This window comes from Malus domestica, chromosome 04, assembly GCF_042453785.1.
Source record: "Malus domestica chromosome 04, GDT2T_hap1".
Classification (NCBI taxonomy): Eukaryota; Viridiplantae; Streptophyta; class Magnoliopsida; order Rosales; family Rosaceae; genus Malus; species Malus domestica.
The window spans coordinates 9463035-9476545 of NC_091664.1; the positions used below are offsets into that span (position 1 = coordinate 9463035).

General features: G+C 36.6%; 3 protein-coding genes across 3 annotated transcripts; 1 reads left to right on the forward strand and 2 right to left on the reverse strand.

Annotated features, from left to right (window-relative positions):
• Positions 1 to 1018: 1018 nt before the first annotated feature.
• LOC103444771 (expansin-A7) lies at positions 1019 to 2717 on the reverse strand. The gene is made up of 3 exons (XM_008383718.4): positions 2498 to 2717; positions 1841 to 2156; positions 1019 to 1640 (listed from the first exon to the last, which is right to left on the reverse strand). The coding sequence occupies exons 1-3, from the start codon at positions 2658 to 2660 to the stop codon at positions 1328 to 1330; spliced, it is 792 nt and encodes a 263-aa protein (XP_008381940.2). The 5' UTR covers positions 2661 to 2717; the 3' UTR covers positions 1019 to 1327.
• A 2525-nt stretch (positions 2718 to 5242) lies between these two features.
• On the forward strand, positions 5243 to 7770 carry LOC103444769 (histone deacetylase complex subunit SAP18). Its single transcript, XM_008383717.4, has 6 exons — positions 5243 to 5490; positions 5638 to 5670; positions 6329 to 6439; positions 6554 to 6649; positions 7276 to 7350; positions 7429 to 7770. Exons 1-6 carry the CDS (start codon positions 5332 to 5334, stop codon positions 7459 to 7461), a joined length of 507 nt encoding a protein of 168 aa, XP_008381939.1. The 5' UTR covers positions 5243 to 5331; the 3' UTR covers positions 7462 to 7770.
• Positions 7771 to 7921: 151 nt separating this feature from the next.
• LOC103444768 (PGR5-like protein 1B, chloroplastic) lies at positions 7922 to 12147 on the reverse strand. The gene is made up of 10 exons (XM_008383716.4): positions 11755 to 12147; positions 10851 to 10963; positions 10460 to 10556; positions 10237 to 10337; positions 10066 to 10122; positions 9539 to 9615; positions 9326 to 9377; positions 9106 to 9216; positions 8900 to 8997; positions 7922 to 8311 (listed from the first exon to the last, which is right to left on the reverse strand). The coding sequence occupies exons 1-10, from the start codon at positions 11948 to 11950 to the stop codon at positions 8242 to 8244; spliced, it is 972 nt and encodes a 323-aa protein (XP_008381938.3). The 5' UTR covers positions 11951 to 12147; the 3' UTR covers positions 7922 to 8241.
• Between the last annotated feature and the right edge of the window lie 1364 nt (positions 12148 to 13511).

A 13511-nucleotide genomic window follows, 5' to 3' on the forward strand; every position in this document is an offset into this window, starting at 1 on the left:
TCACAAACGATCACACTTGAAGGTTCCTAGGAAGTCAGGGATTTGTGAGAGCAACTTTCGTTTTTTTGAATTTTATTGAATGAAAGACCGTCCAAAATACAACCATAGAGTTTGCTTAAATAATCTGACAGAAACCTTGACGACAAAAGGAATAAACGGGAAATAACTTAACCCAAATTAACAAAACAACCCAAATTAACAAAACAACCCAAATTAAATAAAAATGCAGTTTTGACCTTCCAAACAGCCTCGAATGCCCAAATTATCGTACATCGTGTCAAAGTAACGAGATTGTTTTGTCTCGTTTTTTTCTTTTCAAAAAGGTATCATGAAACAAAAACAGACACTAATAATCCGAAAACAGTAAACTTTGCATGTGCTATTGAGCAATTGTTCCACTTCTACGTCATTATTTGTTTGAGAAGTGCTTTTAGATCACAATTGACCAAAAGTACTATTAGATCACAAGGTCTTTTTCATGCCTTTTGATGCTATTTGCCGACAAGGCTGATGATGATGGTCATATCGGTATTTTGCAGGCCAACAGGATAGTCTTCAGATCCTTGGTAAGAATTTTGGAGATTCATGAATTATGTCCGTTTATTGTACATCGTATAGTTATTTTTTATTAAGTAATGAGTTTAATTTTAAAAAGAAATATTTAAAATAATTTTTGACTGCACGATATACGATGAACAGATACGATTGACTGATCTCTAAGATCTCCACAAAGAGAATACGACGACTAGCCAGATTCTTTTGCAGGGTAACAGAAAATGTTTTTTGAATTAAATATGTGATGCTTTAAATGTATTTCAAATATTATTGGGAGAAAAGCATTTTTCAAATTCATACACAACACAAGAGTGGAAATATATGATAGGAAATATGATATCAACTTCTACGTAGTAAGATGGAATTTGCAGAACACTTTTTTTTTTGTATGCATATAAAATTTTCAATTACACGTGATATTATTACTTTAAGCAACATTAAAAAGATCCTGAGACACATTGGGTTGAGAAAGACCTTATTCACTAGAACAATCTATTACTTGCAGAACACTTGTTTCAACCAAATAATACTGAAAACAAGCAATTGTACATATAGCATGTAAATATATTGTTCTCTCATTGTTGTGATCAGTAAAATTACTTTAGTAAGGATATATGAGTAACCAAAGGGAAATTTTCCAAGCCAAAGCTACAGATAAAGGCCTTGGGGCTTTATAAAAAAAGAAGGAAAATTAAGAAAAAAAAAAAGAGTGGCAATTAAGTAGGCATATTAAGTAATACAGAATCTCCGCATATTTGCGTGCTTTTGTGCATCAATGGAAGTTGGTATTTGAATTGTAAGTCAAACCCACATTCCAGCTTGAAGGAGCAACATTCCAAGCAATTATAGTCTCTTTGCTTGTGTAGGAAGTTAGCCTGAAAGAGAGAGCTTGGCCTTTCAAGGTTGCAAATGCCTGGTATGAAGCTCCCCAGTTATGGCTCATTTGAATCCACCCTGATCTGCTTCCTTTCACCCACATGCTTGCAATGTCACCTCCTCCTCCTACATTCATCACATACACCAACAACCAGTACCCGTTTCCTTGGAAAGAGAATCGAAGGCCGCCCGACCTCATGCACGGCACTCTGCAAGAAAATCACATAGAAGATTTATAATCCAATTGTGAAAATGTGATCATATAAAATCAACTATTTAGTTAAGGCCAAATCATGATTTTGGTTGCTATAATTTACGCAAAGTTTCATTTTAGTTTTTGTAGTTTACCAAGTGTTGCAATTTAGTAAAAAAAATAAAACCCTAATGTATCCTAAATTTTAAGGAGTACCTGCGATACATGACGGGAACAATGCCGGCCTTCCACTGAGCAATTTTCATGAAGGCAGGTTTGGCCATGTCGAAATGGGTGCGAGGAGGGTTGCACCAGCCTCCGGCATTGGAGTCCTGGGACCAGTTTGGCGGACAAAGGTTGGTGGCGGTGACGGTGGTGAATTCAACATTTCCAAAGCATGCACTTGCCCCGTAACATTTTATCTGGTAACAAGTTCCGCAAGCATAACCATTGTTGAATAGTGTTGAGCTCAATGCTGCTGTATCTGTACCATACCCATTACTGAACAAGTTTCCATAACCGCAAGCTCCTCCTGTACCAAGAAAACAGAATAATTAAGAATAGGGATTATTAATTAATTGATAAAGTACTTTATTTGAATATATATGTATTCATCGTTTTTGCTAGCTACACTTTTCTTGTGTGGCAAGTCACCGATATAGTCAATCGAGAGAAATTTATACGCAATTAGTTCCAACAAAAATAGTGTTGCATATGTACTATGTTTACTGACATATAAATGAAAAAATGGATAACTTATTTTATCATGTGTTTGAATATGCAGTATTAATTTTTAGTTGGATAATATAACATGTTAGATATTTGAAGGACAAATAATTTTCTCAACATATGTGAAATGAACATCATACATACCCATAGTCTCGGAGGCTGTCTCATCGCCGTAAAAAGTAGCGTGGGCAAGGTTCCATGGACTCGGCCGGTAAATGACCTTTGCAACCACTGTTGTGCTAATGGTTACCAGCATCAATGACATGAGAAGGAAGCTGAGGCTCGACGAAGGAAGGAAAGAAGCCATGTCTGTGTTGGTAGAGGTTCCTTTAAGACTCTGTAGGATGATCGAAGTACAAGTGCAATGCCAGTTGGTCCGTTTTGCATGCCTTATATAATGTTCAACTACAAAACATTTCATGTAGCTAGAAAAATGACTTCGTGGCCCCAACGATGTTTATGCTGAACAATTAGTCAAGTAGGAGTGTTATATTATTTGCTTATAAAATCAATAGTTTCAGTGAAATGTTTTCGTGGTATCTAACGTGCTGGCATGTATGGCTGTACTTGCATTAGGTGGTTGATATTTTAATTTTTTTTATATAATTTAATTTTATTAATCATCCAAAGGATTTTATGTTTATTGAAAGAATTAAGTTGGTGACTAATTGCATGAAAAAGGATACATTGTGTTTGATTACAATAGTATTATTTGCTCATGTTTTAAGTCAACGGACAGAAGACAAACATAGATTTGACTTATTATATTATAGAATAGTATTATAATGTCTGGAGGTTATCTAGAATGGAAAGGGATCTATCCCTTCCATCAAATCCATTTAGTTCATGAATCCGAGTCATTGAAATTTGATACAATAGCCAAAATTATTATAACTTTTAAAGAGACCTCTTGTTTTCCGCCGTCAATGACTGTGTGGATTTAGTGGAAGGGATCAAGAGATGATCCATTTCCAGATCAAATATAATTAATTGCGATCAAGGAATTTTAGTGGTTGTAACCAGAAAAGTTGTTGTTGGATAAAGAAAGTTGAGGTTCCACCTATGGGGAGTAGTCCAATATGTAAGGTCCCTCATCTAATTAATGTTGGATTCATTCTGGACACGTTATTTCGCGGCGAAATTTTAAACCTAACACATGGATAACACAACTCGAGTTACGTGGAGCATGTGTGACTGTTGGGCTTCACACATGATTTCCTGAGATTTTGTGTTAAGCTATTTGTAAGAAAACAGGTATTGTAAATTTTATTTTTCAAAATGGCAATCGTGTTTTTAATTTACTAATTTTTTGCTCTGTTTAATTTCTAGAAGTTTTAATTGTCATGAATATATAGCGTATATACAGAAGTCAAAGTGTATAATGATCATTTTGGATTGCCTACAACAATTTGCTCAAAAATATAAAGGTCAAAGTAAATATATGTATGAAAATACAATTATGGGTGTAGATGAGTCGAGCCAAACCAACTACAAAAGTGTTCAAACTAAACTCAAATGATATTATTTGTCCAAGCTCAAAAAAAAAAAAAAAAAACTTATAAATGTATAGTCAAACTCACCTTGGCTTGACTTAGGGGTGGTTTGGGAGTGAGGTACTTAAAAGAAAAAGCACCCATGAAAAAAAGCTGTGAGGGTTTTAGGTGTTTGGTAAACTGAAAAAAAATGGCTTATTTTGGAAGCTGCTGTGAGAATAAGCTGAAATCAAAGGAAAAAGTTGAAGCTGCTATTTGCAGCTTTGGAAAACTGGCTTTTTTTAAAAGCACACGGAGCTACAATGCTCATTTAATGAAAATACTCACTATCAGCCTGCTTATTTTTCCAAAAGCACTTTTACAAAAAAGTTTACCAAACATTTTACTGATTTATTTCACAGCCGCTTATTCTCACAGCACAACCGCTTATTCTCACAGCAGTTTTTTTTCAAAGCACAGTAATACCAAACCAGCCCTTAGCTCATTTGTAAAACGGATTCGAGTTTTTATTTGGCTCAACTTAATGAAAATTGAATTTTTTTGAAAATTGAGTAAATAAAAATAATAAAAACAAACTTGGAAATGATTACATGTCCAATATATGTAAAAAAGTGAAATGCTCATGGGTTTTATGAGCTGAACATACCAAAGCTCAACACTGACTCATTTTTCTACCAAGCCTAATAATTTGTTTGAGGTCAACTCGTTTAATTTACGAATCAAGCTTGAACGAGCCAAAACAAGTTGAACACGAGTCAAACTTGAACCGTTTGAGCCGATTTGTACCTCTAAGTGCAACCTATATGTTATTGAGTTTGGGAAAACAAGTCATTTTTCACATAAGTTTTTATTTTGCTTTTGGTATCTCCATAAAACTTGAATAATAATTTTGGTTTAGACATATTTGTCGATTTGTCCCCCAAACTTGCATAGAGCTGCCAATTTCCTCTTTAAACTTTAATTTTAGCTGATTACCCTTTTAAACTTTTATAAATAGCCAATTTTCCCCTTGACGCTAGATTTTAAAATTTTCATCCATTTTTTATCACGCAGGCAATACATGAAAACTGTATGGGGGGAAAATAATAGAAAATTGGATGAAAAATTCTAAAATCTAACGTTGGGGGGGAATTGGCTATTTATAAACTTTTAGGGGGTAATCAGCTATAATTAAAATTCAAGGAGAACATTGCCTAATAGTGAAGTTTAAGGAGAAAATTGGCAGTTCTATACAAGTTCCCGGGGGGTTGGGAAACACCCCTTTGGTTCATTTATTTCTTTATTGGGTTATATAGTGGTTGCAGACTTCTTGGGCTTTCTTGCCTTTTGATTATTTGGGCTGAGACCCATGACCCGTACCTATTTCTTTGTCATGACCCATGAGCCGCATAAATAATCAAGTCTCGTACACCACAAATTTCTGTTACATCGACCCCAAAACCCGAACAAAAAACCCGAAATCGTTCTCAGGCAAGGACTTCGACAATGGAGAAGAGAAACAGAGACGAAAAGATGGGCGGGCCCGGTCCCCAGACGCGAGGCCCACCCGGAAGACAACTTCCGCCACCTCCTCCTCCGCCTCACTCCAGGGGTCCGCCGCCCCCGCCGCCTCGCCCCCGCTCCGAACCCATCGACCGTGAAAAGGTACTCTCTTTAACTTTCAGCTCTGCTATTTACATCTTTAGGGTTTCTATATTTTTCATTTTTTTTTAAATTTATTATTTACTTTTTGCTAGCTGGTTTATAGGCATATATTTATGAACAGCTTTGTATTTTTGTATGTAATGCAAGACTTGCCCTCTGCTGCTTCGGGTTTTCACTAAGGTACGTGCAACTCCAGTTTTTTTCTGTTTTTAGGTTATTTTTTGCAGTTCTGGTATTAATTTTTAGTATTTTTTTAATCTTTTATGCTTGTGAAATTTGGCTTCTAAGTAATTGGAGTTAGTGATTTTTGTTGGAAATTCAGATTTTAGAAAAACCCATATCTTATTTTCTTTAGTGGTGTTCGATTCGAAGCAGGTTTTGCTGATTTTGTTGCAGAGGATAGACTTAGGAAAAATTTGGTGTTGGGGTATTTTTTGTTTTTTTGTTTTTTTTTGCCCAATTAACGGAGCGAAGGGAGAAGAATTGAAAATTAAGTTGGTATAATTATATGTCTCTCAATTTCTCTTGGCCTTGAAGGTCATTGCTCGATTTAGACTCTGAAATCAGTTCAGTAGAAGGTTATGGTGGTGATTCTGAGGTAGGTGTTAAGTTAGGTAATGAGGAGAACGAAGTACATTGGGTTTCTAATACCGTTAAGACTTTGTTTTGGAATTATGGGGAAGCTTTGTATAATTTGGAGCTCGTGTTACTAATGAGAAGATAGGAGAAGTTGGCGGTATTGGAAGTTTGGGAACTTGATGTTAATATAAAGGATTGGGTGCTGTTGACATTCCATTTCAGCCTTTTACATTTTCTTTTAACTCTTTTTCTTTGGCAGATTGGAGCTCATCACAGTGAGGTGGACTTTGCAGTGAGAGGCAATGAACCCAAAGATGAGGTTCAAATTTATACATGGAAAGATGCAACACTTCGTGAGCTAACTGATCTCGTATGTTATCTGTCTTTCATAATGTCATGGGTCATGACATCCTATCCTCTTTCCCATATTTGGTTGAATAACATTATATTACTTGCTCCGATGATGATTCTAGTTCTTTGTCAGGTCAAAGAGATTGCTCCAGAGGCTAGGAGAAGAAATGCTAGACTGTCTTTTGCTTTTGTATACCCTGACAAGCGCGGTCGTTTTGTGGTGAAACAGGTACTTGCTTCCTTCTCACGTAGTGATACATGCATGTATCACAGTACACTATTACCCTTTCTATTTTCAAATCTAGCTATCAAGATGAGGTAGATACCCGAGGACTGCTCTCTGTATCCTCCACTCGACAGATAAATGAGTTCCCTTTACTGCTTCAACTCAAACTTATGCTCATTCAAGTCAAAATAATAAATCATCTCAATAGAAAAAGCAATATTCCTTTGTACATTTTCACCTCTTTTCAGTAAAGAAAATTATGCTTACACCAACATGTGAAATTATATTTCAACCGTCGTATGCAATTATTAGTTTAAAATTCACCGTATGGCAAATTCCTAACTATATTTCATACTGATGTGATCCCAAGAAATTAGTTCCAGTTGGTTGGTTGACTTCTCTCTTTTCTTGTTATTTTGAAATTTATTTTCCATTACAATTGGAGGTAGTCTACGGGTGTGTATGCAGTATGATTTTACGCATTTTCCAGCATATAGCTAGGTGGGAAACAAAACAATTTTGCTTTTGTACATATACAATTGAGAAGTACTTATGCACATACAATTATGAACTACTTTCCCCCTCTCTTTTCTTTTTGTTAAAAATCGTGTATTTCTTGGATTTCTAAGGTTGGGATGACAAATTCTCATGGAAACGGGAGACAAGTGGATGAAAGCAAGGCACTGAATGATCTTAGCTTTCAGGTAAACTGAAATTTTATGTCAAAGTTTGTTGGAGTTTGACGAAAAAAGGGTTGTTCTCACATCTTTTCATTTTTGTAGATTGGAGATTATTTGGACGTGGCGATTCTATAGAGAAGATGGTTGTAGCATTAGCACTGATGTTTCTTCGGAGGCAGCATTTTGGATGGATCGAGTGGGAAGGAGCGTGTCACATGTTTTGTTGCCGTTAGAGTTTGATGCGATGCCCATTTTATTGGATGTCTTAAGCTTTAGCTGCCTTTACTCAACTGTCTTGTGGAGGCCGTTTGGTATGTTGTAAGGATGTTTAAACGCTTCGGAAGGATTTCTGCAATCTTAGTACTGATTTTAGTTCTTGCTGGATGTACAAGCATTTCGTATTTATTGAAAAACAAACCCAAATAGAAATGCTTTACAACTTGAGTTATTTTCCAATTTTCTTGCATCGGTAACTCTGTTTCCGACCCACAAGCCTCGTTTAGCATAGAGGGTCGGATTGAAATGGATACCCTCTAACCCTACCATTTGCTGATAAGTTTTCGGACAGAGTAATTCATCTTCTATCTCTGGCATATCTAGAAAACAGCAATTTCATTGATTCCAATCCAATTTTCTATACCGAACGAGAGAACTTGAAAACAATGCGCACACAGGAGCTGAAGACAACTGATAATGGAAGGCATAAGACTAGATCTGAACCGTCCGATCATGCTATCTTCCTCTTTCCTTGTATTCATATTCACAATCAACTGTTGAGATGTTCCAAAGAGACCCCAAGAACCAAGAAAATTACATATTCTTCTTCTGCACAAGAAAACGCTTACACAATACACGAGTGCTGATTATTCGTTAATTACATTTATGCTACATTTTATTTGAGCTCCCAAATTCTCATCATGCATTGCTTCCATCTGGCAACGTAATCAGGCGCGACTTCGAATCATATACCAGTGGAGTTCCGCAGCTGCAGTCAAATGTTACTCATCACAGTTCAAATTAAATGGAAACACACCTTTTGTAAATCATGTCCAAACAAACACAAAATCCAAACAAAGAGAAAAGTATAACGCTCGGCTCATGCCATGCCTCCTTCAATGGCAACGTGGACATCATACTTATCGTACAAATGTCATAATCAGAATGTTTCATTTTTATGGTCAACCGTCAATTTGTTTGATTCATATGAATGACTAATTGGTCTACAAATCCAATGATTTTTTTTCCCCATAAATGATGTTCAGATGATGGCAAAGAGAATGAACGATTGCGATTTTAATATTTGTATAATGAAATGATGCCACTATCATCAATGAAGGAGCCAAGTAGAGTCCAAGGGATAAAAAGCACACAAGTGGAAACAAAACAAAGAAACGTCAATAGTAGAATAAAATGCTACAATCAGTCGTTCACGCACGCTTGAATGATTTTTGACTATTGATGCACGTGAGCTCCGTTGTGGAACTTACATGTATCTAAAGACGGTCAGAAATCACCCACGTGTGCATGACGGATTGCAGCACTCATCTAGAATCATGATTAGGTTTATACTCACTTTGAGCATTTAAGGTTGTTGGTGGAACCTCCATTTGAAATGGAAAGTATGGTCCCAAAGAATGACAAGTTCTCTGTACCACAGTTCGGACAAGGGCCCTAGGCAAACAAATGTGAAATGTTAAAAACAATACAGTATCCACAATTTACGTACGTATTATTTTCAGACATCCCTAAGAAATGGCATTTGACAAAACGGAATCCTACCTTCAGGATCAAAACATCCTTGATAATTAGCTTTGTCAGTGCCTGAGCTAAGTAAACTACGGCAGGCACAGCAGCAAACCATGTAAAAATGAAGCTGAATGGCTCCGGCAGCTGCAATCCAAGAATTTACGAAAGGTTGTTTTGAAAGAGCGTAAAATGGATACGTACAGCAACCAAAACTTCATGTAGTTACAAGTTGTGTGTAATTAAAACAATATACCTCCAAAAGATATGTGATTTCAAAACCGGTCAGATCATCCAAAAAGAAGAACCTAGCAGATGAGGAAACAAGGGTGTTGATTAATTGGTAGATTAGATATCATCTATGTAAACTAGACGAAAATTTCGGTGACAAGAAGCTATTAGCTGGTTAAGCAGTTGACTATATTTCGTTTATGTGCACGGAGCAAGCAGGTTTAAGTAGATGACTTACGCTGCAAGTGCGACAACAGTCGCAGGGACATTCAGCAGGAACATCTTCAAATAATCAACAGTCAGGTCACTGTAAACCTGTTGGAAGAAAGTTAATCAGTACAACCAGAACTTAGTTAGCCTTTTATCCCCGATTTCGCAACCAAGGTATCTCACAGAAATTGTATTAGAGAATGAAAAAAGGACAGTAAAACATCCATGTAAGCTTAAGAAAACAAATTGTAGACAACTTAAACAACTCTTTCCATGGTAAATCAGCAGAAGTGCAGAGACATTTGGAGGACAAGCAAGAGAAAAATCTTTAGATCCGGTAATCAGTAATGGATTTTAATCAATACTTCTATAATCAAACATGCGAATACGAAAAACTAAAGAACTATTTTTTCCTAAAGAGATAATCCTTGTGATATTGGGTAATTACATTCACATTTTGCAGTACTTCTTATGAAACCACAAAATGAAGGGTGCACAAGGGTAATTCATACATGGATATATAGAGAAAGAGAGTGAAAACTCAGCGTTACGCACCTTTCTAGTACGGAGACTGCATCTTGGACCCTCGACTACAATATCACTCCCTTCCGTCTGAAAAGAAGAAAATTATGTTCACCAACTGAAGCAAATGGAAACGATGGATGGAAGAAACTATACTATTAATCATATTATGCGCGCCTAAACATGAAACCAACACACACTCACCTTTAGCCTCATTTTCAGATCATCATACTCTTGATCTGTCAGAATTGGTTTCCCAGACACATAGGCCATTGAGGCTTCCAGAAACTTCTGTTCATCAGAACCTGCACGTTAAAATTAAACACCAGAAACCGAAATTGTATCTTAGAAATATTACCATTATGAAATCCCAAGATATTGTGGTGCCAAGTCTCATTAAAAAAAAAAAAAATGAAACACTACGTACTTAGCATGACAACGCTGCTGCCTTCCCACATGAGTTCTTCCTTAAGGTTATCAAATTCCTCATTTGACATAATAGCTTTTCCGTCATAGTAGAACGACTTTACGAGCAAAGAGAAGAAGAAACCATTTAGTATCTCAAATGCGAACATCTATTAGTGCTTTGCATCCAATTAATCAAAACAATAAGTAGCTGACTTCTAGAAGAAGGTAACGAAGGAGCCATGACAGATTTTGCCGGCATAAGTTGTGAAAGTGGTCCAAGAACTAAGTCGGAACCTTGGTTGAGATCCAGAACTAGTACTTTCTTGTATCGGTTTATCTATGGAATCATAATGTGTTTAATAGCAAAACACTACAGTACTATAAAACATTAAAATGTAGAGTAAAATTACTTGTAGAGCTTGAAGAAAATCTTGTTCAAGTTCACCCAAAGACTTCTTCTTGTTGTCTATACTACAATATGGCAAAATTTTACTGTCCACAACGTCATCCTTTTCGACCTTGCCTGAAAAAGGACATTGGAAATGATTCAAGAAATATTCCAAAAACAAACCAAGAAAAGAGTAAATTTCTGAAAAAAAAAAAAAGAAATGACTTTCAAGAACTGACTGCAAAAGAGATCAGTATACGTGGTCTACATAGCATTACTCGTTAAATTGTACAATAAAACTTCGTATGCAAAAACCTTGTCCACACTTCATGGTGTCAGATAACATAGTTTAAGACTGAATCATGAATAAGTCCCTTTCAATCTGCATTAAAACTAAGAAAGTAAAACATCAAATTGAGCATCTTGTTTTTTTTTTAATTATTAAATACTATCATGGCTACTGAGACTTAAGAATTAACTCATTTGTATACTTAGGTTGGTGGTCCTATTAATCTGCCCCTACCTATGCAATGAAGTAAAAATTGTATCTTCCACATAATATCTGTTTACTAATTAATTAGCACACCCTGTATCATGAGTATGCCAGTTGGCTGGAGCAGTGTGATAGCCCCTTTGCACCCAAGTTCCAATTTTCGCCCTCATAGATTGGAATAGTTTAGAATATCGCCATATCGAACATAAAATATTAGGTCACCCTCTATAGTAAGCAAAGTGTGAAATTACCAAACCCCTGTAGTTTTGGTGAGATCAATACTGCACTGAACTTGATATGATTACTTAATCAGTTTGTTTCAATTATAAAAAAAATGCTCAATCAATTTCATTCACTGATTAATCAACACTGCAATCAAAGCAGGTACCACAAAAATATAATTCAAGGCCTTATATGGACAGATGATCCTGACCTTGTTGGTCAGCTGTAGCCCTAGCCGGAAGTACCAAAAGGCGGCGGCGGCGGAGGCGGAGGCATAGCTGTCTGCCACTGATCTGAAAAGACTCAACCCTAGTCGAGGAGGAAGAAGAAACGGAGACAAAGGGTCTCTGAATAGAGGGATTAAAAGGGGTTGTAGATGTTAAGGTGAACCCTAGTTTGGTGGCCATTGGAACTGAGAAAAGCCACTAATTCTCTGGTTACAGAGTGAGCTGAGTAGTAAATGAAGACAGGACTTTTTTGGTAATCTGAATTTTGGATTCATTTTTTTGGGTGGGGTGGGATTGTTTGGAGGGAAAGCAAAGAGAAACAACATATGAAGAGATAAGGTGAGTGGGGAATGTGTGGAGGGAAATGCAACGGCTCTATTGTCCTCTAATTTCAAAGACACTGTCAAAACTCGAAATAGTATCAAACAAAACACTTACAGTTCGACAGATGTTTCATCATCTTATAAAATCTGCCACGTCCTTATAGAAAACAAATAATTGTGAAGATTGCGTGAACAAGATATCCAATGCCTTGTCAAAGGAGAAATTAGGATGGGAGGATGTAGAGTGTTGTTCCATCTCGAAAGTTCAAAGACATTGCATGTGCTTCTAAGAACTAATCTCAATATTGTCAATTGCCTTGGTAAAATTCTTTTTGGGTAACAGAGCAACTTAATGTTCCATCTTACTTAGGGGTTGTTTAATAACCATCACGCTTTAGTTTGCGCGTTCTTCAGTGCCTCAACCCATTAATTCATTAGTCGTTCCACCACACTCGTCAACCCACATCTTCATTTCATCCTCATACCACACTAGGTCTGGCAAATGGGTCGTGTTTGCCGTGTTTGTGTCGTTTTCGTGTAACACATGTTATCTTAACGGGTCGTATCGTGGCACACCCATTATCTTAACGGTTCTTAACAGATCGGATCATTTTACCCAACAGGTAAAAATGACCCCTTAAGAAAATACTCTATTTTTTCTTCTTCTAAATTTGAACATACCATAAATGAGCGGTAGGTCGCACTTGGTGTGATGGCAAGTGCCTTCGCCCATGAGCGGTAGGTCTCGGGTTCGAGACTTGGGAGCAGCCTCTCCATAAATGGGGGTAAGGTTAGCCGACATTCACCTCTCCCAGACCCTGCGTAAAGCGGGAGCCTTATGCACTGGGTACGACCTTTTTTTTTTTTTTTTTTAAATTTGAACATACCATATTGCCACATAAATATTACTTCAAAATATCTTAACATTGCCACATACCACATTCCCACAAAAATATCTTAACGAGATTCGCTTGATCTAGAGAGAGAATCGGAGACAAAAGTAGTAGATTGACTGGTGGTGAGTTACTAGGTTGTATGTGGTGACAGTGGTGTGGTGGAGGGAGACTGAAGAGGGTGGTCGTGGACTTGTGGCTGGCCGAAGTTGAGGTTCGAGAGTGAGATTCAAGAGAGATATCAAGCGACTGCTTCGATTCGAGCCTTCGCGAATGAGAGAGAGTTTGATATAGGACTAAGAAAAACATTGGATGACTGGGTTTAAATCTTAGTCGATCCAACAATCATCAATTTTCTAAATTTAATTTGAATATATATATATATATATATTGTTTATTATAGTATTTTTTTAGTGGTATAAAATTATTAAATTAATATTTTTCTTATCGTGTAACAGGTTATCCACGTGTATATCTAGATTGATCCGTTATCTTAATAGGTGCATATCGAGTTACTCGATAATG

Coding starts and splice junctions, on each gene's coding strand:
- LOC103444769 (XM_008383717.4), top strand. CDS start 5,332: ATGGAGAAGAGAAACAGAGACGAAAAGATGGGCGGGCCCGGTCCCCAG. Junction 5,671..6,328: donor TGCTTCGGGTTTTCACTAAG/GTACGTGCAACT, acceptor TTTCTTTGGCAG/ATTGGAGCTCATCACAGTGA. Junction 6,440..6,553: donor TTCGTGAGCTAACTGATCTC/GTATGTTATCTG, acceptor GTTCTTTGTCAG/GTCAAAGAGATTGCTCCAGA.
- LOC103444768 (XM_008383716.4), bottom strand. CDS start 11,950: ATGGCCACCAAACTAGGGTTCACCTTAACATCTACAACCCCTTTTAAT. Junction 9,378..9,538: donor ACTGTTGTCGCACTTGCAGC/GTAAGTCATCTA, acceptor CTCATCTGCTAG/GTTCTTCTTTTTGGATGATC. Junction 8,998..9,105: donor AGGATGTTTTGATCCTGAAG/GTAGGATTCCGT, acceptor TTGTTTGCCTAG/GGCCCTTGTCCGAACTGTGG.
- LOC103444771 (XM_008383718.4), bottom strand. CDS start 2,660: ATGGCTTCTTTCCTTCCTTCGTCGAGCCTCAGCTTCCTTCTCATGTCA. Junction 2,157..2,497: donor GACAGCCTCCGAGACTATGG/GTATGTATGATG, acceptor TTCTTGGTACAG/GAGGAGCTTGCGGTTATGGA. Junction 1,641..1,840: donor GTTCCCGTCATGTATCGCAG/GTACTCCTTAAA, acceptor ATTTTCTTGCAG/AGTGCCGTGCATGAGGTCGG.